Source organism: Sus scrofa, chromosome 1 (assembly GCF_000003025.6).
Source record: "Sus scrofa isolate TJ Tabasco breed Duroc chromosome 1, Sscrofa11.1, whole genome shotgun sequence".
NCBI lineage: Eukaryota > Metazoa > Chordata > Mammalia > Artiodactyla > Suidae > Sus > Sus scrofa.
In genome coordinates, this window is record NC_010443.5 from 236669015 (window position 1) to 236695082 (window position 26068).

General features: G+C 48.1%; 1 protein-coding gene and 1 long non-coding RNA gene across 4 annotated transcripts; both read left to right on the forward strand.

The window, feature by feature from the left end:
* HRCT1 (histidine rich carboxyl terminus 1) lies at positions 1404-2421 on the forward strand. Its single transcript, XM_021065921.1, has one exon. It carries the CDS (start codon positions 1590-1592, stop codon positions 1944-1946), a length of 357 nt encoding a protein of 118 aa, XP_020921580.1. The 5' UTR covers positions 1404-1589; the 3' UTR covers positions 1947-2421.
* Positions 4803-24989, forward strand: LOC100514147. Of its 3 annotated transcripts, none has more exons than XR_002336783.1 (2): positions 4803-6203; positions 6635-8467. It is a non-coding gene; the product is annotated as a small regulatory polypeptide of amino acid response (long non-coding RNA). The 3 variants fall into 3 exon arrangements; XR_002336782.1 differs by lacking the exon at positions 6635-8467 and adding an exon at positions 24425-24989 and having other exon boundaries at positions 4811-6203; XR_301351.3 differs by having other exon boundaries at positions 6000-6203; positions 6697-7843.

Genomic DNA, 26068 nt, shown 5'->3' on the forward strand with positions numbered 1-26068 from the left:
CAGGGAGAAGAGCGAGAGGAAGGGCTGGGCTGGGTGCTCCCCGTGGATGCCTCAGGCACCCCTGGTCTCCAGGATCAAGACGCAGAGCTGGGCCTCCGGGAGGCCCTGCAGTATGTTCGGAAGAGCCGTGAGAACAGCTCGACAAGCCCACAGCAGAAAAGGCTGCCCAGGGCGATAGTGAGCGCCCATCCCTGAACACGTGGGTGGGACCAGAAGAGCTTGTCTAGCTGAACAGAGGATTCAGGTCTACTGCTCAGGTCCTGCCCACTCTGTACATTCTCCCCCAGGCAGGAAGGGCAGCTTATGACCGCTGGGCAGGGAGGATGGGATGGAGCAAGGAGCCTGCCATTTATGGCCAGTTAGCTTGTTGACTGTGAGCCTGGAGGCTGAGACTGGGGCCTGGCCCTTCTGACTTCAGCGGCCTCCTGGCTGCCTCCTGCAGCCCTGGGCTGACACCCAGACTCTCTTGGCTCCCAGACCTGGCAGGACCCAGGACCCAGAGAGAGTTATTTCACCTCCTTGGCTGATAAGAATCTGTCACCAGGGCCCACCTGAGCTCCTGGAGTGGGACAGTTTGCTTGACACAGACTCTGTCCCAGAGGCCTATGTGGGCTGCCGGACAGGGTCTTCCAAGTCATCTAAAGTCCACTGTCATAGTATCAGTGGCAAACACGTGTGTCAGCAACTGGTTTAAGAAAGACAAAAAAAAAAAAAAAAAAGAAGAAGAGAAAAAGGAGTTCGCATCATGGCTCAGTTGTTAACGAATCCGACTAGCATCCATGAGGATGTGGGTTCAATCCCTGGCCTCGCTCAGTGGGTTAAGGATACGGTGTTGCCGTGAGCTGTAGTGTAGGTCTCAGATGTGGCTGGGATCCTGCGTGGCTGTGGCTGTGGCATAGGCTGGTGGCTACAGCTCCAATTCAACCCTTAGCCCGGAAATCTCCATATGCCATGAGAGTGGCCCTAAAAAGACATAAGACCAAAAAAAAAAAAAAAAAAAAAAAAAAGAAAGAAAGAAAGAAAGGAACTGGTTTAAGTGCTTTATACATCTTGACTCCTTGAATTCTCGGAAAACCTTATGAGGAGGGATACCCCTCTGAGCCATTTTACAGATGAGGAAACTGAGACACAGTGAGCTTAGGAAACCTGTGCACAGTCACAGGGCTAATGAGCAGGTGGTTCCAGAACCCATGTTCTTAACTGCTGTGTGGAACCTTTGTCCCTGAGAGAAGCAGGAACTGAGGCCCAGGGAGGGTATGGGGCTGGTCCAGTCACTCGGCCAGGCGGCACAGTTGGGGGCCCTAAACTTCTTATCTCCAGCCCCAGGGCTCTCCCCCCATGGCCCCTCCTTTCAGCTCCTCTGTCCCCACCTAGCCTTGCTGCAGGCTTCCCCAGAGCTAACAGTTGCCTGGCCTCCCCTTGGCCAGCAGCTCCAGCCCAAAGAGGCTGCGCCCACATTCCCTGGCTGCTCTCCAGCCCACAGGAGCTGAGAAAACACAGTCCAGGGACTGTGAGGACGGAGCAGAAGCCGCTGAAGGGGAAGAAGCAGCGAGAAGCCACCAGGCTCCTATCCACTGGCCAGCTCCCAGATGCTGGGCCTCCTGGGGAGCACGGCCCTCGTGGGCTTGATCGCAGGCGCCGCTGTGGCCGTGCTGCTGCTGCTGCTGCTGCTGGCCACCTGTTTGTACCGCAGACAGGAGGAGCGTGACGTGGAGAAGAACCCTCCTGCTGCAAGAAGAAACCGAGTCTGGTGGGCCCAGTCTTGGATCTCCGCAGGCCGAGGCCACCTGGGACGCTTGCATCATTTCCGTCACACTGGCCGGGCATTCCAGGCGCCCCAGGCGGGCCACCGCCACCATCACCACCACCACCACCACCACCACCACCAGGCCCACTCCCACGCCCACCGCCAAGCCCATGCCCACTCCCACCGAGGCCGCCGCTGATGCCTGCGAATGGCAGCTGCCACCTGCCTCACCGTCACCAGGACAAGTGGACTCCTGCTTTCCTGCGCAGAAGGGCACCTCTCCATGGTGAAAGCCAGGTCCTGCTTGGGTGTCATTTGCATGCTACACCCCAGTGGGCAACGATGGAGGCAGAGAGCCTAGGACCACCACCGGGGGTGCCCCTGCTCACACCGGAGGCTGATAGGCCAGAGAGCTGATAGGCTGATAGGTGGTCTCCGAGGATGGACACCGCTTCGTGACTGCAACTCCCACCTGGCACCAGGAGTGCCAGCTGCTATGTGTGCAGATGCACAGAAGGTGTACCCTACTCTCTCTGAATGTCCGGGCCTCCGTCCAGGGCAATAGCTGGAAGGGGCCCTGGCACCACCCTTTCATTTGCAGAAGGCAGTCTAAGGCTGCACGGTCAATTCAGTGCAGCCTTAATACAAGAAAATAAAAAGCACCAAGAAGCTTTTGTCAAGAGGCCCTTTATTATTGTAACTCAAGTGGGAGGGAGCCGCCAGGCCTGTGTCTGCTCTGGCCTGGACCTTCCTCTCTGGCAGGAAGTGAGTGCCTGCGCCGGCTGTGCCCTGGGGGACACGGAGCAGCTCTGCAGGGCTCCAGGACAGTAGGTGAGAGGTGGGTCTGAGCTCCAAGAAAGGAGTTAGGGTTTGTAGGCAGCCGTGCCCAGACCGGACTCTCCCTGTACCCATGGGGCTCTGGGCTTCTGTGTGACAGTCCAGGGGCTCAGAGAGAGGAGGGTCAAGGCTGCCCAGGCTCTTTCCAGCCCATCTCTAGGCAGAATGTGCCCTGGACATGCAGAAAGCCCCGCTCTGTGGGCTGTGCTGAATTCAAAGTTTCCTTGGTAAGGAGTTCCCGTCATGGCACAGGGGTTAACGAATCCGACTAGGAACCGTGAGGTTTCGGGATCGATCCCTGGCCTCGCTCAGTGGGTTAAGGATCTGGCATTGCTGTGAGCTGTGGTGTAGGTCGCAGATGTGGCTAAGATCCCATGTTGCTGTGGCTCTGGCATAAGCTACAGATCCCTAGCCTGGGAACCTCCATGTGCCGCCAGAGCAGCCCTAGAAAAAGGCAAAAAGACAAAAAAAAAAAAAAAAAAAAAAAAAAAAAGAAAAAGAAAAAAGAAACACCAAATGAAAAATGAACAAAAGAAACAAAGTTTCCATGGTAAGAAGGTCAGGGTTTCTCATCCAGGCCTTGAGTCTCCAGCCCCTCTGGTGCCTGCATGTGGCTGGTGCCAGGTGTTTAGGAGGGAGCAGGTGGTGCTGGGTGGCTTTGGGAGAGTGCTTGGCTCCTGAGTCTCAGTTTCCTCTTCCCTAAAACGGGATGGATAGATGACAGAAACTCCTTGCCAAAGCCTGGAGGCACATTCCCAAACGCCCTGGGACACGGGCGGAATTCCACATGGAGGACAGAAATCTCATTCTGAGGCCTTCAGTGAGGAAGGAAATCCTGTGTGCTGGGGAGGGACATGGAGGGGGAGAGGCCTGGGGGCCAGGCGAGGTGGGGAGGGGCTGGAGAACAGGCCAGAAAGTCAGGGCCTGGTGACTCACTGGAACAGAATGTCCTGTTTCTTTTCTATTTTCCGGTGGATTCTCTGTGAGGGCTGGGGAGGGAGCGGGGTGGGGTGGTAGGAGGGGGAGAGGGAGGCAAACTCACACGGACAGAGCCAGACTAGATTTCAGGCTTGGGAAAGTGGACTCTGGGTCTCCGGTGCCCTTGGACGCCCCCCTTAAATCCCCTCCCCTCCCTCATCACCTCCCCTCCCCCCTCCCCCATGACTCCCCTAGCTCATCCCCAGCCTGGATTCCTGCCACAGCCCCTCCAAGCCTGCCCACCTCCATCCCTGCCCCTTTGCAAAGCTTCTCTATATCATAGCCTCTTCATTGCCCTTGGGACAAAGTCTCTGCCTCTTGGTTGGCCCTTCAAGTCCCCCCCCCCGCCCCCCAGCCTTGTTCCTTTTGTCCTAGTCACACCACTTCAGTCCTTTGGGCCAGAAAACACCCTGCACCTTCCTCTTGCTGTGTCTTTGCCCAAGAAGCGTTTGCTGCTTTCTCCTCTGGGTTTCCAGTTTACTGTGGTTGTTATTTCTATGGGCACACTGACCCCATGGTATCTCTTTTCCTTGAGATCTATGGCATGATTCAGGGGCTCCTGCCCTCCTAGATCTGAGAACTCTTTCAGGGCACCCCCCAGTGGGAAACCAGCCCACACAGCAACTGCTCTCTGGAAAAGGAAATGTGATTGGAGTAATGACGGCCAGCAATTTGTGGTTTGAGGGACACTAAGTAGAACGGTAAGACCCTGCAAGGATTAGGCCTTTGAGCCCCTGGGGCCTCGATGAGGGAGTCTGTGCTCCCGCCCCAAGTCCCTGTGTTGAGAGGGGTGTGGAGGTCTATAGACCGCTGGCCTGGACCTCCCCTCCCCTTCATCCCACTGCAGAGCCTCATGTCAATCTCGGGTGGTCTGCCTTTCCTAAGTGCGGCCTTGAGCATCCTCTGAGAGAGCCCGCATCCTCTTTGTTGCAGGATGCCTGCCATTACCCTTACCCCTGTTTATGAGAGCAGTGCACAGGCTGTTGCTTTTTTTGTGATCAGTGGACAAGGATGGATGCTGGGAGGATAGATATGTGGGTTTTTTTGTTTGTTTTTTACTTTTTTAGGACCACACCCACGGTATATGGAAGTTCCCAGGCTAGGGGTCGAATCCGAGCTACAGCTGCCAGCTGACGCCACAGCCACAGCAACGCGGGATCCAAGCCGTGTCTGGGACCTACACCACAGCTCAGGGCAATGCCTGGATCCTTAACCCACTGAGCGAGGCCAGGGATCGAATCCGCATCCTTGTGGATCCTCGTTGGGTTCGTTAACTGCTGAGTCAAGAAAGGAACTCCAAGATGTGCCTTGTACCTAAGCAACAGATGTCTTGGGGAGCTCCACTGTGTCTGGGGCTCATGGGCAGGCACTGTCTGTCACAGGATTACCAAAGTCACAAAAGAGAAGATACCTTGAAAGACCCTTAAGACAAGCAGTCCCCTTGGTACCCTTCGCCTCCCAAACTGACTAATTGATCTTGGTAATTCAGTGTGAAACTACAGGCCCCACAGATTGGCTCAGCGCATGTCCTGCACCCTGCTTCTGGTCATACCCGTTAATACAAATAATTCAAGGTGTCTGGCTTCCTGGCACAGCCCCAGCTGGCTCCATGCTCCTCCTTTGCCCACACAGAGGAGGAACCCAGAGCCCCAGTTGTCCCATCATCTTGGAAAAGGAAAGAAAGAGACTTTGGCAGGAAATCATTTCCTCCAAATCGTCACTCTCCCATTCTGTATGTACGCTGCTTCCTAAAACTGGTACCAAAGAAAGTTCACTGGGGCCTTGGAGAAATTGAAAAGGACCTGGGCTGTGTGGCTCTGGCCGAGCCCTTGACCCTCTCTGGGCCTTCACACACTGATCAGTGAAACTACAGGAGGAGGCAATTGCTCTGTGGACCCGGGGTGCCTGGAGAGAGCACTGAACTAGTAGGGAAAGGAGGGCAGTCCCTCCTGGCCCTTTGGTGCTCTGGTTATCACCAATAACTAGTTAGTAGTTATCATTACTAACTAGCAATAGGCCATGGTCAGGTCATTTAACCTCTCTGACTCTCAGCATCTTTATCTGTGACATTGAGACTGTATCACTTCACAGCGTCGCCAGAACCATTATTTGAGATGATGCCTGCTTGTGTCAAGTGTCTGAAATTATTGTTCTTCTTGACTCCCTTTCTCCGAGTTTGGGTAAAGGGGGGCTAACAGCCCCATCTCCTTTCTGGAAGTGGTAGTGGTTTCAGGAGGTGTCAGCTGTGGAAGGACCATGACCAAGGGACAGTCAGGATGGAGCCCCGGCTGGCAGACTTTCTCAGTGGCCCAGTGAGGCCTGTCTCACTGCGTCACCCTGACTTGGTGAAGCAGAACCCTGGCAAGAGCAGGGCTGGAGTGGCCGGGGTGTGTCTGGGGTGGGGGTGGGGGTAAGTGCAGTCACCAAGGGGGCCGGCAGCTTTGCGGATCCTGGGCCCTCACTCACAATTGGAGGAAGGAGTTCAGGAAGTGTTCTCAGCCACACTCAGACCTCACAGAGCCTCGTCCCAGGCAGGACCGAGGCTGCAGCACCCAGGGATGAGCGTGATGTGGCCTGGCCCCGGGGGTGGCTGCCAGGTCAGGAGGCCATGGCACTGTGTTCAGCCAACAGGGAGCCCAGGGTAAGTGTTCACAGCAGTGTGTGTGAGCAGTGGGCACGAGCAGGCAGCAGGAAGGGCTGGGGGAGGCTGGCACGGGTGGCAGGGGACGCCTCTCAGAACTGCGGGACTTAGGGGCCCACAGTAGTTACTGAAGGGCTCGGACACCCAGCCCGGAGAGTGACCCATCCTGTCTAAACAGCCCCAGAAGGAGGCCAAATGGAGCGGGTACTCACGGTGACCCAGCAGCGCTTGGCCAGAGCTAGTGTTGCCTCCTCCCCATCTTCGTCCCTGCCCCCAGCCCAGGGCCTGGGGGCTCTGGGAGGCGGCAGATTGGCCGATTCAAGGACTGGCCAAGGTTCTTCCAGGGGAGGAGCCTGGGCTCATCCCAGATCCCCAGGAGGAGGGGGAGTATTTGGTCTTTGTCTGAGCGCACAAACTCTTGAAATCTGTAGGCGTCACCAGAGGGCTGGATTAGCGAGGCTTCCTCTGAGCAAAGCCTTCTGCCTTCTTCCAGCCCCTCCGAGTCCAGGGAGTCTTGAGCTCACACTTTAAAGGACATCGCTTCTTCCAGAGCTGCCAGTGGAGTTGCCCATGGCTCTCAGAAGCCTGGCCTGAGGCTCAGGAAACAGTGACAGAGACCCAGTGAGATTGGAGTAGGGCCATGCGGGGCACCCAACAGCCCAGACAAGGCAGCAGTCAGGGCCTCAGACCAGCACCTTCTTAGAAGATCACAGGGAGAGTGGCCTGAGGAGCGAGGGTACCTGCCATCACCGAGAGCCCCGGCTTCAGACAGGGAGCTGAGGCTCCAAGACTCGTCCCAGGTTGCTCAGTGGGTCAGCGGCCACGCAGGGCCATGGAAACGGCTGTGATTGGAGTGGTGGCCGTGCTGTTTGTGGTCACCGTGGCCATCACCTGCGTCCTCTGTTGCTTCAGCTGTGACTCGAGGGCCCGGGATCCTCAGAGGGGCCCAGGCCACAGCTTCACGGTGGCCACGTTTCGCCAGGAGGCTTCTCTCTTCACGGGGCCAGGTTGCCATATCCAACCAGTGGCGGGTGCCCGGGACTTCTGGACCTTCATGTGAGACCTGCCAGCTCTCGGCCTTTGCTCTGCTGGTGGTCAGACTTGTTTATGCCCCAGCAAGCCTTCTCTGGTGACCCACTCCTCCAACGCTGGCTTTCCCGTCCTTCCCTGCCTGTGTCCAGTAAACCCTGTCCCATGTCCTGCAGCCTGGGAGATCCATGGTGATAGGACCAGGTGGAGTCAGCTCTGACCTCCAGAGCTCAGCTGGATCCTAACCACAGGATGGGGCTTAGGAGAGGTCCAGAGGGTGAGTGACTGAGTGTTGGATGGCATGGTGGACCAGGTCTTCTGATCTACACAGTGAACTGAAATCTCACCGGACTTTATTGTGAAGAGTGTTGGGAGTTCCCATCATGGCACAGTGGAAATGAATCCACTAGGAACCATGAGGTTGCGGGTTCGATCCCTGGCCTTGCTCAGTGGGTCAAGGATCTGGCGTTGCTGAGAGCTGTGGTGTAGGTCACAGGGGCTGCTCAGATCTGGCGTTGCTGTGGCTGTGGTGTAGGCCGGTGGCTACAGCTCTGATTTAACCCCTAGACTGGAAACCTCCACATGCCATATATGGCCCTGAAAAAACAAAAAGACAAAAAAAAAAAAAAAAAAAAAAGAGTGTTGGTTAACTCAGCTTATCCCTGGATGCCTGTGACCTGTGAAACTGATTCTGTTGCCACCAGAGGAAGCAGAGCCCTCAAGTGGACAGTTTTACCAATGACGTCTTCTCTGTTCCCGTAATTGAGCCAGTTTGCTACTTGCTTGTGCTTTTGTGCATCCTGCAGAGCTCACCCCGACACCTGCGCCCTGCTCGTTACCTGAAATCAGCAGTGAAATTCTGAAACCAAAGGGCTGCTTCCTGGGAACTGGTGATTTATTTTATAATTGAACATGCCTATCCTTTTATGGGTCTCCTAAGAATCGGGGTTGGGAAACTACAAAAGGAAACAGAAGAGAAAGAGTCACAGAAAGCCCAAGATGTTTTATTAACAGGAAAGCCAGAAAGAAGACTTTGCAACATGTTTGGTATGAGAATTTATCACTAAATTCTTACAGATCACTTAGAAGATACTGTGAGGGACTTGGGTCCCTCAGGAATGATAGAAAAATCGGCAACTGAAAGGTGATTTTGAGTAAGTTAAAATGTTTCATTGACAGATGTAACAAAGCTCTTGCTTGCATCACAAATAAAGAGATGTTCAGTTTTTATTTACAGAAAATCTGTTTTCTTTGTACCCAGGAAGTGAATGCGGGGTCATAGTTAAGAGTGTGGTTTGCCGGCTACAAAATTCGGATCCTCCTGACTCATGGCTCCGTCCAGCCCTCAAGAGATCACTCTCCCAGGAGCTGCTTGTTGAAGGGGGCAGGACTGATCCTGAGAGGGGGTCTGGCCTCTGAGGCTGCCCAGACAGGCCCCCCTGGCATGTGGCTGCCACAGAAAGGACTCTCAGAGAGAGAGGCTTGGGGCTGTACAGGTGCAGGAGTGCAAGGGGTGGGTTTGACCTCAGGCAAAGCAGCTCTCCAGCCAATGCTGGCCCTGAAGTCCTTCCTTAAAGGTGCCCTGGGAGACACATCTCCACAGAAGCTCAGCAGTGGCCTGTTCTCAGAGGTGTCCAGATGCATCAGAGGTGAACAGCTCCAGGAACAAAGAAACACCCGGGCATAGGGCCGAGACGGTGGTACTAAATCCGGGAAGGGAGAAAAGAGTGGGTCTCAGCCTCTCTTTGTCCTCAAGCAGTGCACACTTCAGCTGGATCCTAGTTTCAGGACCCCAGGCCCAGGGCTCTGCTTCTGTCCGTTGCGGTTACAACCCTCCCCGGGTCTGTGGAGGAGGGTCTGCTGGCTGGCCTCACAGGTTCTGAAAACGAAAAATGGCTGGTAGGCCGGGCAGCCTCACTCTCCAGGTGGCAGGCAGTGGGTCAACCCCTGAGGTCTCCTCAATTCTCATTCACTCATCCACCTACTCATTAACCCATCCATCTACTCATCAACCCATCCATCCACCCATCGAACCGTCCATCGACCCGTCCACCCATCCATTCACCCGTCCACCCATCCACCCACCCGTTGACCCATCCACCCACCTGTCCACCCATCGACCCATCCGTCATCCATCGACCCATCCGTCTACCCATCCGTCCACCCATCCATCCACCCACCCATCCATCTACCCATCCACTCATCCATCCCTCTGTTTACCCATCCATTCACTCCATCTCTGCACCTTATTTCCTCACCTACTTATACATGCACTCATTCCTCTCATTCATTCTACTCATTCACTCATTGTCATTCATTCTATTCAGTAAACCCTGGCTGAGCACAGACTGTACCAGGTCCTGCCCAGGGAATGTGGGAGTCGACCAGACCTGGTCCCAGCATTCGACAAACTCCCAGTTTAGTCTCGGACAGGGGTGCAAATGACACAGTACCTGGGGGGAGGGAAGGAGCAGGGAGAACCCAGGGAAACCTTGGAGGAGGTGGCCCTTGAGTGAGTTGTACTTCAAGAAAAGTGGGCACTTCAACAGGCAGGGTTTGGAGGAGGGTGTTCAGACAGAAGGAATGGCATGAGCGGAGGTTCAGAGAACGTGTAGGGCAGGGAGTAAGCGGTTCCGCCGAATGTGAGGAGATGAGGCTGGACCACAGCCAGCTCTTGGGAGGGTGACTTCTTGCCACATCTGGCCAGTATGTTTCTGGGCAACAAAAGATAAAGGCCACAAAGAAGCAGTTCCACCTGTCAGGCTGGAGAGGAGCAATCTTTCAAAGCGTGCACGTGTATCTAGATTTTCTAGACTTAGCAAATAAAAATACAGGGCATCCAGTTAATTTTTTAAATTTAATTTTATTAGAGTATAGTTGACTTACAATGTTGTATTAGTTTCAAATGTGCAGCATAGTGGGAGTTCCCATCATGGCTCAACTTTTATTGAACCCAACTAGCATCCATGAGGACGTGGGTTCGATCCCTGGCCTCTCTCAGTGGGTTAAGGATCTGGCGTCACCCTGAGTTGTGGTGTAGGTCACAGATGAGGCTCAGATCCTGTGTTGCTGTGGCTGTGGGGTCGGCTGGCAGCTGCAGCTCCTATTAGACCCCTAGCTTGGGAACCTCCATATGCTTTGGGTGTGGCCCTAAAAAGACAAAAAAAAAAAATTCTTTTGCATGATTTTTTATTAGATTCTACATACAACTGATATCATATGATAGGTGTCTTTCTCTGTCTGATTTCACTCAGTATGGTAATTCTAGGTCCATCTATGTTGCTGCAAATGGCATTATTTTATTCTCTTTTATGGCTAAATAACATTCCATTGTATATATGTATGACCTCTTTTTTTTTTTTTTTTTTGTCTTTTTGCCATTTCTTGGGCTGTTCTCACGGCATATAGAGGCTCCCCGGCTAGGGGTCTAATCGGAGCTGTAGCCACCGGCCTACACCACAGCCACAGCAACGCTGGATCCGAGCCACGTCTGCAACCCACACCACAGCTCATGGCAATGCCGGATCCTTAACCCACTGAGCAAGGTCAGGGATCGAACCCTCAACCTCGTGGTTCCTAGTCGGATTCATTAACCACTGCGCCATGACAGGAACTCCCAGTATGACCTCTTTTTTATCCATTCCTCTGTCGGTGGACATTTATGTTGTTTGCATGTCTTGACTATTGTAAATAGTGCTTCAGTGAACATTGGGGTGCATGTATGTTTTCAAATTATGGTTTTCTCCAGATAGATGCCCAGGAGTGGGATTGCTGGCTCATATGGCAGGCAGGTTTTTTTTTTTTTTTTTTGTCTTTTGTCTTTTGTCTTTTTAGGGCCACTCCCACAGCATATGGAGGTTCCCAGGCTAGGGGTCTGATTGGAGCTGTAGCTGCTGGCCTATGCCACAGCCACAGCAACGCGGGATCCGAGCCACATCTGCGACCTACACCACAGCTCACAGCAATGCTGGATCCTTAACCCACTGAGCAAGGCCAGGGATCGAACCCTCAACCTCGTGGTTTCTAGTTGGATTCATTACCCACTGAGCCACGACGGGAACTCCCTCTTTATTGAATTTTTTAAGGCACCTCCATACTGTCCTTCATAGTGGTTATACCAATCCATGTTCCTACCAGCAGATGGGAAAGTTCCTTTTTCTCCGTGTTAAGTGCTAACTGTACAAAATGAAACACAAAGCTGCCAAACAAGAATATCTGGGTAAACTCTTAAATTATAAAACATAGTTTGTATCTTACCTCTTTTCTTACTCCATACCGGAACCTGTGCTAAAAGTGGAAACTACCCCTTTCCCTATATAACTAGATGCTCCCTAAGCTACGGGAGCCCGAGTTCTCTCTGCTCAGTGCTCCTGGCCACTCTGTTGGTTGATAAACCTGCATGAGATCTCATTGCTTCTTCCCTCACCGTTTCTGACACTCCACACCCTGTACCAATCACTTACTGTTTGTGGACGTTTTGATGATGGCCATTTTGACTGGTATGAGGTGATACCTCCTTTTAGTTTTGACTTGTATTTCTCTGATAATTAGTGATGTTGAGCATCTTTTCATACGTTGTTTTTTATTTTTGCCATCTGTCTTCTTTGAAGAAATGTCTTTTTAGATCTTCTTCTCATTTTTAAGTTTTTTTTTTTAATATAAAGCTCCATGCGATGTTTGTATATTTTGGAGATGAATCCTTTATCAGTCACATCATTTGCAAAGATTTTCTCCCATTCTGTCTGTTGCCTTTTCATTTTGTTTATGATTTTCCTGGCTGTGCAAAAGCTTTTAAGTTAAATTGGGTCCCACTGGATTATTTTTCTTTTTGTTTTCATTATTCCAGGAGGTGGATTAACCAGGATAGTGCTGTGATATATGTCAAAGGGTGTTCTGCTAATGTTTTCCTCCAGGAGTTTGATAATATCTGGCCTTATGTTTAGGTCTCTAATACATTTTGAGTTTATTTTTGTGTGTGGTGTTAGAGAATGTTCTAATTTCATTCTTTTCATGTAGCTGTCCAATTTTCTCCGCACTACTTATTGAAGAGACTATCTTTCCTCCATGCTATATTCTTTTTTATTTTTTATTTTTTTTAGGGCTGCACCTGCAGCATATGGAGGTTTGCAGGCTAGGGGACCAATTGGAGCTACAGCTGCCAGCCTAGGCCACAGCCATAGCAATGCGGGATCTGACCTACACCACAGCTCACAGCAACACCAGATCCTTAACCCACTGAGCAAGGCCAGGGATCGAACCTGCATCCTCATGGATGCTAGTCAGATTTGTTAACCATTGAGCCATGACTGGAACTCCTCCACTGTGTATTCCTGTCTCCTTTGTCATAGATTTGTTAACCATAGCTGCTTGAACTTAATTCTGAGCTTTCTATTCTGTTCTACTGATCTGTATTTCTATTTTTGTGCCAGTACCATACTGTTTTGAATACAGTAGTTTTGTAGTAGAGTCTGAAGTCAAGAAGCCTGATTCATCCAGTTCTGTTTTTCTTTTTCAATATTGCTCTGGCTATCCAGAATCTTTTATATTTCTATACAAATTTTAAAATACTTTGTTCTAGTTCTTTGAAGGCTAGGGGTCCAACTGGAGCATCAGTCGCCAGCCTATACCACAGCCACAGCAACACAGGATTCAAGCCGCATCTGCAACCTACACCACAGCTCATGGCAACGCCAGACCCTTAGCCCACTGAGCGAAGCCAGGGATTGAACCCAAAACCTGATGGTTCCTAGTTGGGTTCATTTCTGCTGCACCACAATGGGAACTCTTCATCTAGTTAATTTTAATTTCAGAGAGATGACAAATAATTTTTAGTATATATATGTCCCATGCAGTATTTGGGATATACTTATACTAAAACATTACTCCTCGTCTATCTGAGGTTCAAGTGTAACTGGGTGTCCCATATTCTCTCTCCTTGTGTGGGAGAGAGTGGCTCTCTGAGAGGGTTGGTCAACTGATTGAAAGTTTTGGGGGGATAAGTGAAGGTGAGCAATGAGAAGTGGCCTTGGGTCTTGCAACATGACAGCTGACAATGACCTTGGCAAGAACAGTTTGACTGGAGTGAAGGGAGCAGCCCTTGAGTGTTATGTGTGGTGAGTGTGTGTGTGTGTGTGTGTGTGTGTGTGTGTGTGTGTGTACGCCACGGTCTGTATTATTGGCCTGAAGTGCTCTTGCCATTCTTCCCAGTGCAGCCCATGTGCAAGAAGAGGGAAAGGCTCTGTAAGATGCCAGCAGGGAGCTCCTCTATCCCTAAGGGAGGGAGGTGGCCGTGCAAGGACAGAGACTAAGGCTGTCACCAGGCAGTGGCAAAACTGGAGTGTTTATCTGGTGGCAGCCAGGGAAGGGGCTGCTCAGGTTCATCAGGAAATCTGGGTGGAGCCTCATGTGAACCCTTGCCCCCAGCTCCAAATGCAGCATTCTCTCTGTTCATCCTACTAATACTGGTTTCTATTTCCTGGATTCCTATTCTGTGCCAGGCACTCTGCCTTCTGTGTCTCATCCAGTCGGTGCTCACAGCGACTCCATCATCTCCATTTACAGCTGAGGGACTGAGCCCCTGCTGTGGGGCTCTCCAGTGCTGCTGGAACCTGCAGGCGCGAAGCTAACCTGCCTTTTTTTCTCTGCAAGTGGGGTCTGCATCAAGCAAACTCTCAGCCAACTCATTTCCTATCTTCAGGATGAAGGGAAGGTGGAAGCACCAGGGGTGTGATTTGCCCTGGGTTTCCCTGGACAAAAGCCCTGCTCACATGTGCCCCACCTAGAATGGTCTTTGAAGAAGTTAGGGGGTCTTTGCCATACACAGTTCAAATGCACAGCCCACGAACCCTCAACCCAGGTAACACCTGCCAAGGCCTGGACTTCTGAGTTAACAGACCTCAGCCCTGAGCCGCAACTGGGGCCTCCCTAGGGCTCTGCACCTGTGCAGGTTCAGACTGTGCCCCTCCATGCCCTCCCAGCTCCATCTGCTCCATCCCAGGATGAAGGCAGGGAGAACCCTGCTGTCTTCTGCCCAGCTCTGTCCTAACCGTGCCTCCTCCACTACTGGCTGGGTCTCAGCCTAGTGAGAATCCCCACCCCCCCACCCCCACCCCCTGCCCTTGTCCAGAGGATGTGTGACAATGTGACAGAGGGAGGATCCTGGAAACCCAGCTGTGAGGAGCCCTCCCACCCCCACCTGCCCTGCTTTTCCTCCTCCCATGGTGGCCCTGCCACCAGCCTGCTGTTTCTCTCTGGGACAGGCTGGATTCTGGAATCAGGAGGCCCTGAAATAACATGTTTTCCGGAAAAGTTCCTTCCTTAAAGGAAACCACTTGTTCCAAGGAGTAAAAAGGGCCATTGTGCTCTGGTAGTCCCCACTCTCCTCAGGACATGACACTTGAAAAGACTGCTGCTGCTGCTGCGCGCGCGCGCGCACACACACACACACACACACACACACACAGAGTAAGAGTGAGAGTTAGGAGCTGGCTAAGCACCAATCAGACATCCTAGCAGAGACACCACATCAGACACTAGGCAGGCATGAAAACAAACGAAGTCAATTTAACCTCATTATCATGAAAATGATTTTATCATGTATCAGTAAGTAGAAAGTAGAGGAAATTGGAGAATTATCAATGTGCCTCCCATGGCATATGGAGGTTCCCAGGCTAGGGGTCTAAATGGAGCTACAGCTGCCAGCCTACGCCACAGCCACAGCAACGCCAGATCTGAGCTGCGTCTGTGACCCACACCACAGCGCATGGCAACGTGGGCATCCTTAACTCCCTGAGCGAGGCCAGGAAGCAAACTCTCAACCCCGTGGTTCCTAATCAGATTTGTTTCCACTGCAAAATATTATAAAGATCTAAGTATCCATCAACAGAGAAATATATAAACAAATTCCAGTCCAGCCACAAATGGAGTAACAGTTATGACAAAAGTGTACTGACTTGGAAACGGCCTACTATAAATAGAGGGAAAAAAGTACTTTACAACATGGTCTTTTAAGAATAAAGGGGGAGCAAATAAACAAATATCCTTTCTTCCTAAGGAAAAAAAGAACAATCTCCTAAATTACACATATGTATATGTGTTTGTATAAATATAGAGAAAAGTCTGGAAGGATATAATTACCATCAGGGGTAGGATTGGAAAGAGAAGGAAACACTGTTCTTCGGCATTGTTTGCATTTGTTTTAACCAGCATGTGTTGCTTTTTATTCCATGTAATATGATTTTTTAAAAAGATGACACAAAGGTTTAAAAAGCAAACTTTGCTATTAATGTTACTCTTTGCAAAAAGAGCCCTGGACTGAGGGATGCCAGAGCTGCACTTGCCAGGAACACGCTGAACATAGATGAACAAAATGGACTTTTTTTTTTCCTGAGTGATCTTAGCCAGAAAACAAGGCGGTGTGAATCCCGTCAGTGGAAAAGTAGAGTCATCGTAGCCCTCCTGGCCTTTTACAGATGTGTGTTCTGAGGTTCCGAGAGGGGAACGGACATGTTTCCCTAGATTGTATGGCAATTCCAGACTGAGATACAACTTTCTGGCCCCCATTTCAAGGAACTTTGAACTTCCTCAAAATTCACACACCCTGCCCCCTTTTTTTGGCTGCACCTTCAGCATATGGAAATACCCGGGCCGGGGATCAAACCCATGACACATCAGTGACCCAAGCTACTGCAGTGACAACACTGGATCCTTAACCCTCCGTACCACAGAGGAACTCCCCACATTCCCCTTTTTTATAACTCATAATTTTCTTTTCTTTTTTTTGTCTCTTGTCTTTTTTTAGAGCCACACCCGAGGCATATGGAGTTTCCTGGGCTAGGGGTCTAATTGGAGCTGTTGCTGCCAGCCTACACCACAGCCACAGCAACACGGGATCCAAGCCACGTTTGCAATCTACACCGCAGCTCACGGCAACGCAGGATCCTTAACCCACTGAGCGAGGCCAGAGATCGAACCTGCAACCTCATGGTTACTAGTTGGATTCGTTTCTGCTGCGCCACAATGGGAACTCCTATAATTCATAATTTTCACGTGAGAAATAATATTTTCTGTGTTATGCTGCCCGATCCCACTTTAAATCTAAGGTCTTGTTTACATCTTAAAGCCCCAGCCTATAAAAGGGATGGACACTGGCAGAGAGAGAGTCTTAGGAAAGCAGCCAGAATGGGTGTGGCGTCTGGGGACCTTGTTCTCCCCTTTGGGCTCCCAGAACAAGGGCTGGATCAGGTGTGTGGGGTCCTCTACCTGTGCAGCACCTGACACGCTACACAATGTCCCGGTTTGCAGAGCTCCTCTGCGGCCTTATGGCAACTGTCTCCTACGACATGCACAGGGACCCAGGGGAGTGTGGTCAACTTTCAGTTTACAGATGAGGAAACCACGACCTCAAGACACTAAGGCGATGGACTGCAAGTCAATCAGCAATTTGGTCCCAAAGTTTAGGACAGAATCTTGTCTCTTTATTCTCCCATCTCCTTCAGCCAGAGCTTCTTTTTTTTAACAAAAAATCTTTTATGTCTATTTCCAAGGTGCATTTTGGTTGATTAGAGAAGATCTGTTGGGAGTTCCATCGTGGCGCAGCGGAAACGAATCTGACTAGCATCCAAGAGGACACGGGTTTGATCCCTGGCATTGCTCAGTGGGTTAAGGATCCCTGTTGAGCTCTAATTTGATCCCTAGCCTGGGAACCTCCATATGCTGTGAGTGTGGCCCTAAAAAGCGAAAAGAAAAAAAAAAAGGAAAAAAAAAGATCTGTTGGGAGTTCCTGCTGTGGCGCAGCGGAAACGAATCTGACTGGCATCCAAGAGGACATGGGTTTGATCCCTGGCATTGCTCAGTGGGTTAAGGATCCCTGTTGCCCTGAGTTGTGATGTAGGTTAGAGACAGGGCTCGGATCCAGCATTGCTGTGACTGTGGTGTAGGCTAGCTCTGATTCGACCCCTAGCCTGGGAACTTCCATATGCCATGGGTGTGGCCCTAAAAAGTAAAGAAACAAACAAGCAAACAAAAAACAACCAAAAAAAGATCAAACAAAAAAATTGCTGCTTCAGAAAGTTTGAAAGTCAATGATCCAGATTAATGTTTCCAAATTCCCAGCAGAGACTAATGTTCAAGTCGGGAATGACAAATTGGAATTTCCCTGAATTTTTGAGAAGTTCTGAAATCAGAGGTTATTCTACACTTAACCCTTATTTACATGCTTTTAAATAATAAGTGACCACATTAAAAAGAGTAATTTTCTGTGATAGTATGATAATAAAGTTTTCAGAAGTTCAGTAAATAATACAGTTTTACAGTTTATTATTATTGTGAACCAATGTATCTGACAAGCTTAACTCAGTAACATGAAAAAATGATCTCTACCTGATGCAGACACTGGACATTAAAAGGAGGGGAGGAGTTCCCATTGTGGCTCATCGGGTTAAGAACATGACATTGTCTCTGTGAGAATGGGGGTTTGATCCCTGGCCTTGCTCAGTGGGTTAAGGATCCAGTGTTGCTGCAAGCTACCATGCAGGTGAAGATGCAGCTCAGGTTCTGTGTTGCTGTGGCTGTGATGTAGGATCCAGTTCCCTAGCCCAGGAACTTCCATATGCCGCAGGTGCGGCTATAAGAAGAAAAAAAATTTTTTGGAATTTCCGTCGTGGCTCAGTGGTTAACGAATCCGACTAGGAACCATGAGGTAGGGCTTTGCTCTTCATCCATCCTCTATATTCTAATTTACATCCACTAATCCCAAACTTCCAATCCTTCCCTCCCTATATCCCCTTCTTCTTGGCAACAAGTCTGTTCTCTCTGTCTGTGCCTCTGTTTCTATTTTGTAGATATGTTCATTTGTGTTTTATTTACATATTTTGGGGGGCTGCATCTGTGGCACATGGAAGTTCCCTGGGCCAGGGCTTAAACCTGCACCACAGTTGTGACCTGTGCCACAGCTGCAGGAATGCCAGATCCTTAACCCCCTGCACCACATGGGAACTTCCTGTGTTGTATTTTAGGTTCCAAATAATGCTACAAATATTTGATATTTAAAAGTTATCGTTTGAGAAATGAACTTTTTCATTTCAAAGAATTAATTCTTTTCAAAAAAGAATTAATGGCTCCATCTGATCGTATTTGTGACAAATTTTTCAGATTTAGAAAACTTTCATTTTTCATTGATATTGGTTGAATTAAGAGTGCGTCCAAAGGAGTTCCCATAGCGGTGCAGTGGAAACGAATCTGACTAGAAATCATGAGGTTGCAGGTTCGATCCCTGGCCTTGCTCAGTGGGTTAAGGATCTGGCGTTGCCGTGAGCTGTGGTGTAGGTCGCAGACACGGCTTGGATCCCACGTTGCTGTGACTCTGGCGCAGGCTGGTGGCTACAGCTCTGATTTGACCCCTAGCCTGGGAACCTCCATATGCCAAAGGTGTGGCCCTAAAAAGCAAAAACAAAAAACGAAAAACAAACAAACAAACAAAAAAGTGTGTCCCAAACATAGCTGGGTATTAGGGTACATGTTCCTTCACAGAACTCATTTCCTTTTTTAATAATATTTTTTTTTCTTTTTGTCTGCTTGCCCTAGTCTTGATTTTACTATTGAATTTAATATTGCTCTTGCCGATGGCCACTGCTTTGGCCTGGTTGGAGAGCCCTGTCAGGTTGTCCTTACTTTACTGAAAGTTGTGGAGATGGTGGGATGTGAAAATGAAGGGTGGGGAGTTCCCGTCATGGCTCAGCAGAAACGAATCTGACTAGTATCCATGAGGACATGGGTTCGATCCCTGGCCTCGCTCAGTGGGTTAAGGATCTGGCATTACTGTGGCTGTGGTGTAGGTTAGAGGCTACAGCTCTGATTTGACCCCTAGCCTGGGAACTTCCATATGCTGCATGTACAGCCCTAAAAAGTCCAAAAGATAAAAAAATAAAATAAAAAAGAAAATGAATAGTGGCAAATAAATCCAGCCCTTGGGTTTCCAAAAAAAAAAAAAAAAAAAAAAAAAGTTGCTCTGGCCAGATTTTAGAAGAGTCTCTGATTTCAATGTTGCAGTGTTCTACAACAAATCACATCTTTTTCTTTTCACATCTCTTCTGTGAAGTATTTACAAAGAACTGCATCCTATGGTGAGTACTCAGACCCTCGGAAATGTCAGCCTTCATTATTGGGAAGTTTTCAAATAACATTAATGTTCAGACCCACTAGCAAGTGTCCTAGCACTACACAGACTTAGGCATTGAAATTGCCAATATTAGGTCTTATTTTGCCTCCAAAGTTTGCGATGTTTTCTGACACCACTCATAGGATACGTATAAGTACCTTATGTGTATGAACCTAGATTTATTTTATTTGTAAAAGTGACTTACCGTTAGAAAGAGACCAAGCCACAAACACACACTTAGGACCAGTGAGTACTGGTACACTGACTCTCTGGGAAGAAAAAAACCGTTGTGACATGTAGTTTTTGCCAATTTCCGAGAGAGGAGGTATAAATATTCCCACTTGGGTCAATTTCAAGTTACTGGTGTGATGTCACCGAGGGTCAGAAAGAGATGCTCTTTCTGGCTGGCTCTCTATCTCTTGTGTGAGCCAGCCCCAGGACACTCTGCTTAGAAGGTGGCAACGGGTACAGGCACCGCTGATTGTATTGTGACTGCTTCTCTCCTTCTTGCTCCCTTCCATTCAGCACCTGTCAACCTTGATTTTTCCAATACATGCTTTAGTGTGTTCTAGTGTCACTTTTGATTTGGGATTGGTGGATTTCTTTGAACAAGTGACAGCTCTATGTTGATCATTAAGTTTTAATTCTCACAGATTAGTTTTCCCAGGTTTCTAGATTCCTCAACGTTTATTAAGATTCGGGCTCTGTAAAAACGTAATATTTCTGAGAAATGCTGGGAAAGAACTCCTGCAGAGAAACACTGATCTGAGTTAAAACAACCCTTTTGCTTGGACAGTCGTGATTCTATTGGGTATGTTCTCGTTGGTCCCAATTTTGCCCACTGGTAATAGTCGTTGATCTTGTTTTAGGAAATTTGAGATGTGGAGTCCTACACAATTTGGTATTTAGTGGTTTTCCAAGAGTCTGACCACCAGGATAGATTAGTGCTCATTTGATCTGTATCTGATCTTGTACATGTGTCACAAGCTAGTTGTCAACAAAACTGGTTGTTCCAATCGTGGTTTCCCTTTCACTTATTATCAGAACAATTACAACGCAGCCTTCCTTAGAGCTAGGAATGGCCAGTAAAAGTGGGGTGGGGTGGGGTGGATGGAGGAGTTTCCATTGCGGAGCAGTGGAAAGGAATCTGAGTAGTAACCGTGAGGCTGCAGGTTCTATCCCTGGCCTCCATCAGTGAGTTAAGGATCTGGCATTGCTGTGAGCTATGGTGTAGGTCCCAGATGTGGCTCGGATCCTGTGAGGTTGTGGCTGTGACGTAGGCTGGCAGCTGTAGCTCTGATTTGGCCCTTAGCCTGGAAACCTCCTTATGCTGCAGGTGCAGTGCTAGACAAAACAAACAAACCCAAAACAAAACAAAACAAAACAAACCAAAAAAGTGGGTGTAATGTCTGGGAACTGTCCTTAAATAGGGAGCGAATACTATTCTTTGCTTTTCCTCCTTTCATCTGGCCAGAATGTGGATGTAATGGCTGGAGCAACAGAAGTCTTATTGGGCCATAGAGTGACCTAGAGAGTGGAAACCATGCATGGTGGAACAAGACAGAAGGAGCCTAGGTTCCTAGCATTGTCTGGAACATCCTACCAGCCCTAGAATGCCTACTCTCAGGTTTTCACACCAAAGAGGAACAAATCGTCTTATTCACCACTGTTGATAATTCGTGTTGTGTGGTTTTTTTTCCTTTTAATTACTCAAAGCTAAAACGAATTAAAGGGCAGGCACACTAATCCATCTGTTCCAGTTGAAAGCACCCCAAGAACAAGAAACTTAAATCAGTAATGGAGTGTGATCATTGAAAGGGCTCAGCATTATTCATTGAGTCAGGAGGCGTGGGGGAGGAGATTTGACCTAGAGCTACAAGTGAGATAATTTGTAATATAAGAGACTCCAGCCCTGAGGTGCCTGCTGCCTGTCTGCCATGCAGTTGAATCATAAACCTCTGTAATGCTCTAAGTTGGTTAGCCTAGGGAAAGAAGTTTTCAGATTTCTAATCTTTCACGGGATATTTTCCTGCATGTCTATAATCTTAACTTTGTAGCAATCAGACATTTTATGACTGGAAGGCATAAAATGTACTTTATTGCTCTGCCAGCTGAGAGTAAATACTGGTTGAAGGAAAACGGGGTTTAGGGAAGAGATTTCAAGGAGGTTTGCACTGGGGATTTGAGAGCTGCTTTCACACATCAAAATAACAAAGGGTTTAGACTTTTCTTGGAGACACCCACCCCAGGCCAAAATCAAGAACCCTGGGTAGAGGCTGTGTATTTTACTCTCACTTGAAGAGAAACCTCCTACCTAGCCAGGCTGGACAGAGGTAGTGGGAGGGGGCACCTCTCCCACTGCTGGGAGTACTAAGCAGAGGATGCTATAGAAAGAATTTGTCAACTGTGTAGCAGTTCCTAATGATCGGGCTGTGCACTGGTACCTGGCCATCAAGTTTTCCAGGTCTCATTTCCCTACTGAGGAAAGAAAAGACAATATGGTACATTTTTTATAAAGCTAAATATTTGCCATTTGAAGTACCTTTCCTTTATTCTGAGATTATATTCTATCTTGTCGTTAGAAAGTAGGTGGTATTTGTTATTATTGTTGTTTAACATCCTAACTCAACAAGACCAGATCTGGACAACTCCATATAAGTCTCCATTAAAAATAAATAATGAAATCTGGAAATTTGATAAGACGCAAAATGGATGAAAAGACAGGCTGTCTGTGATTTGATCTTTCAAGGAGCTGTAGTTTATGCTGGTGGCCACTAGATGCCACTCTTGTGTACTTACAGCAGGTGGATAATTTCACTGTGCACAGAGAGAAACCAGAAATGGGATCCATTTGGTTTACACTAAATTAAACTTTATTGACAAGGCATTCACTTTTTTCCATATAGAGCTACTTTTTGATAAACACTAATTTTGTATTATTATTTAAAAACAACATACATTTTCAAAGTTCTATTCTTAAAATTGATAATACTTTCTTAAATACTTTCTCTGTATAAAAGTCTCCAATAGTCTCATAAATTTAGTGTAGTGTACCTACAATGAACATTTTCTCTTGGTCAGGGGTCTTCTGTGAGCATCTCAACTGGCTGATGTATTTATTCACCAGGGCAGGGACGTCGTCCTGTCCTTTTTTATGAAGCACACTGCGTCTAGCATGATGTCACATTATGATTATAACTCCATTTGTCCAGTGGTTTACACTTTACGAAGCCCTTATATTTCGTTCGGTATCAGTGGTTGTTCAAGCTGCAGAGAACGAATTTTCTTTTGTCCTTCTGTGTAATAAGCCAAAGTGAATTTAATGCACAGTTCCCGGGGCCAGGGATCAAACCCGAGCCACCATGGCAATGCCAGATCCTTAGCCCACTGAGCCACCAGAGAACTATGAACACTTTCTACCAGCTTCATTCATTTGTTCGACAAGCTTTTGTTGTTGTTTTTTAGGGCCACCCCCGAGGCATATGGAGGTTCCCAGGCTAGGGGTCAAATAGGAGCTGCAGTCACTGGCCACAGCCACAGCAACACCAGACACAAGCTGCATCGGAGATCTACACTGAAGCTCACAGCAATGTCAGATCCTTTAACCCATCGAGCAAGGCCAGGGGTCGAACCCGCAACCTCATGGATACTAGTCAGGTCCTTAATCTGCTGAGCCACAATGGGAACTCCGAGTTAGCCTTTGATTTGTTTGTGCTCTCTGATTTGGATTTGGCCTCCCTCACCCTTCCTTAGGGAATTTAATAGTTTCTAGTTTTAAAATAGGTAAGAGGATGGACTCTGGAATGTACCTGGGTCTGTTAACTGCTACTTGAATTGAAAAGGCGTATGAATGGGAAAGAAAGAGAAAATTAATGACAGATCTTGGAGGATATTGTAAGACAGACCCAAGAATAATGGTAAAATAAAGGGACCAGCTGAGCAATTCCTGTGATAAAAGGTTGGCAGTAACATTCCCCGGGGGAAGGGACAACATAAAAGAAGGGACTCAAGGCATGATTTTTAGCGACCATTCAAGGTAAAACCTCCCTTTCTTTGGGAGTTCCCATTGTGGCGCAGTGGTTAACGAATCCAACTAGGAACCATGAGGTTGCGGGTTCGATCCCTGGCCTTGCTCAGTGGGTTAAGGACCTGGCGTTGCCGTGAGCTGTGGTGTAGGTTGCAGATGCGGCTCAGATCTCGAGTTGCTGTGGCTGTGGCGTAGGCCGGTGGCTCCAGCTCCGATTAGACCCCTAGCCTGGGAACCTCTAGATGCCGTGAGAACAGCCCAAGAAATAGCAAAAAGACAAAAAAAAAAAAAAAAGAAAAGAAAACAAAGAACCCTTCCTTTCTTCTTATTATTGTGTTAAATTAGGGCTGCCAGATAAAATGTAGATTGCTGGTAAAATTTCAATTTCAAATAAACAATAAATACTTTCTAAAGTATAAGTATGTCCCAAAGGTCCTAAGTATTTTTGCTGTGAGCACTGTTTTTCTGTATATATCTTCGCTGTAAGCATTTTTACTGCAGATATTTTCACTACATAACTAATGGGCTGTAAGGCAATTTTGCCATTGAAGATAAAATAACCAGGTTGACAATTTTGGATCTGACAATTTTTTGTTTTTTTATTTTTTTTGTCTTTTTGCCTTTTCTAAGGCCACTCCCACAGCATATGGAGGTTCCCAGGCTAGGCGTCGAATCGGAGCTGCAGCCACCAGCCTACGCCAGAGCCACAGCAACGAGGGACCTGAGCCGAGTCTGCAACGTACACCACAGCTCACAGCAACGCCGGATCCTTAACCCACTGAGCAAGGCCGGGGATCGAACCTGCAACCTCATGGTTCCTAGTTGGATTCATTAACCACTGCGCCACAACGGGAATTCCTCACAGTTTGTTTTTAACCAGTTGAAATATGTTAGCATCTCTTCCAGTTGCCAACATTGATGGCTTTATTGAGCTGACAGATAACGATGATCTGTTCCCAGAGCTGGCTCCCTATCTTATTTTATTCTTATTTTATTTTTGGTTTTTAGGGCTGCACCCAAGGCTGGCTCCCTATCTCGAAACACACTATGTTGTCAGGGAAAGAGGCTCGGAGGGCCTTGAAGGTGTCGAATTGAACCCACATTTCCCACAGAACTTTGAAACATCTGTCAACAGACATGTGACCATGCCAACCAAGGTGCAGAGGTTTTCACAATGCAATACAAAGCTCCGTTACAAACATGCAACCTAGTATTTGGAAACTGACACCTCTCTTAACACAGGAAGAAATTCTCATGAAAAAGAGAGTGTGATCCCGAAAAAGGAGACAGATCAACAAAGGATATACAATGATACGCATGGAAGACTCCAAAGACAAGAACTTAGGTACAATCTATGAAATAAAATCAATTGTTTATGCAGTATCATTGCCGTGAATCAACACTTATTTATTTATTATGACCACACTCGTGACACATGGATTAAACCCTGGCCTCCACAGCGACTGAGCCACTGCAGTCAGATGTAATCCACTTCACCACAGCAGGAACTACACACATTTTAAACATATTCAAATATTTCGTGTTTGGCAATAAAGTCCTTTTAATTTCGTTATTCACTTCTCATGTTTCATTATGTCCTTTTTAATGTTCCCCTTTTATCTTGCTTTTCTTTCCTTTTCTTTTTTTTTTTTTTTTTTTTTTTGCCACATCCACGGCTTGTGAAAGATCTCAGGGCAGGGATCAAACCTGGGCCATAGCAGTGACCTGAGCCACTGAACGACAATGCCACATCCTTAACCAGCCTCGCTGAGAGGGAACTCCTATTTTTCGTTAGTTTATCTTTTACGGCAGATTTGCTTTACGGCCAATTAGTGATGGGGGAAATGCCTGCAGGGGGAAAGCGCTGGCGGCAAAGATGCCTGCAGCAAAGAAGCTTCTGGTGCAGGCATCAGAAGGTACCCGACAGATCTCAGGTGTGTACACACCCTTATAGTAAAAGAAGTATTCATTGTTTATCTGAAATTCAAATTGAATTGGCCATTCTGTACTTTTATTTGCTCTATCTGGTAGCCAGGCAGTCAAGGCAGTCAACGTGTAGAGACTCCACCTGCGAAACCTAACTTTTGAGCTTTAGGTCCCTTAGTTTTCTGTCTTAGAGGATGGTTGAATTTTCTTTACTCGGTTTTCTTGTCCTGCATGTCTACCTAATATTAAAACTTTTTATTAAAAAGTTGACCTTGGAGTTCCCGTCGTGGTGCAGTGGTTAACGAATCCGACTAGGAACCATGAGGTTGCAGGTTCGATCCCTGGCCTTGCTCAGTGGGTTAAGGATCCGGTGTTGCCGTGAGCTGTGGTGTAGGCCGGTGGCTACAGCTCCAATTCGACCCCTAGCCTGGGAACCTCCATATGCTACAGGAGCGGCCCAAGAAAATGGCACAAAAAAAAAAAAAAAAAGACCAAAAAAGTTGACCTAGTTTATGTTAGCACCAACAGAATATTTCATCAACATCAGCTGTTACTAGTTTTTAATTTTCTGCTAATTTTCAAAACAAAATGTTTGAGAATTGAGGGTTTAAAGCACTTCTGAGAGTGAGATGAACTTTTTTTTTTGTGATGCCTAGCATCAAGGTTTTGGTTAAAAAGAATTTAAAATTTTATTCTATACCGTAAAAAAAATTTTACAGTGAAATG

Coding starts and splice junctions, on each gene's coding strand:
- HRCT1 (XM_021065921.1), top strand. CDS start 1,590: ATGCTGGGCCTCCTGGGGAGCACGGCCCTCGTGGGCTTGATCGCAGGC.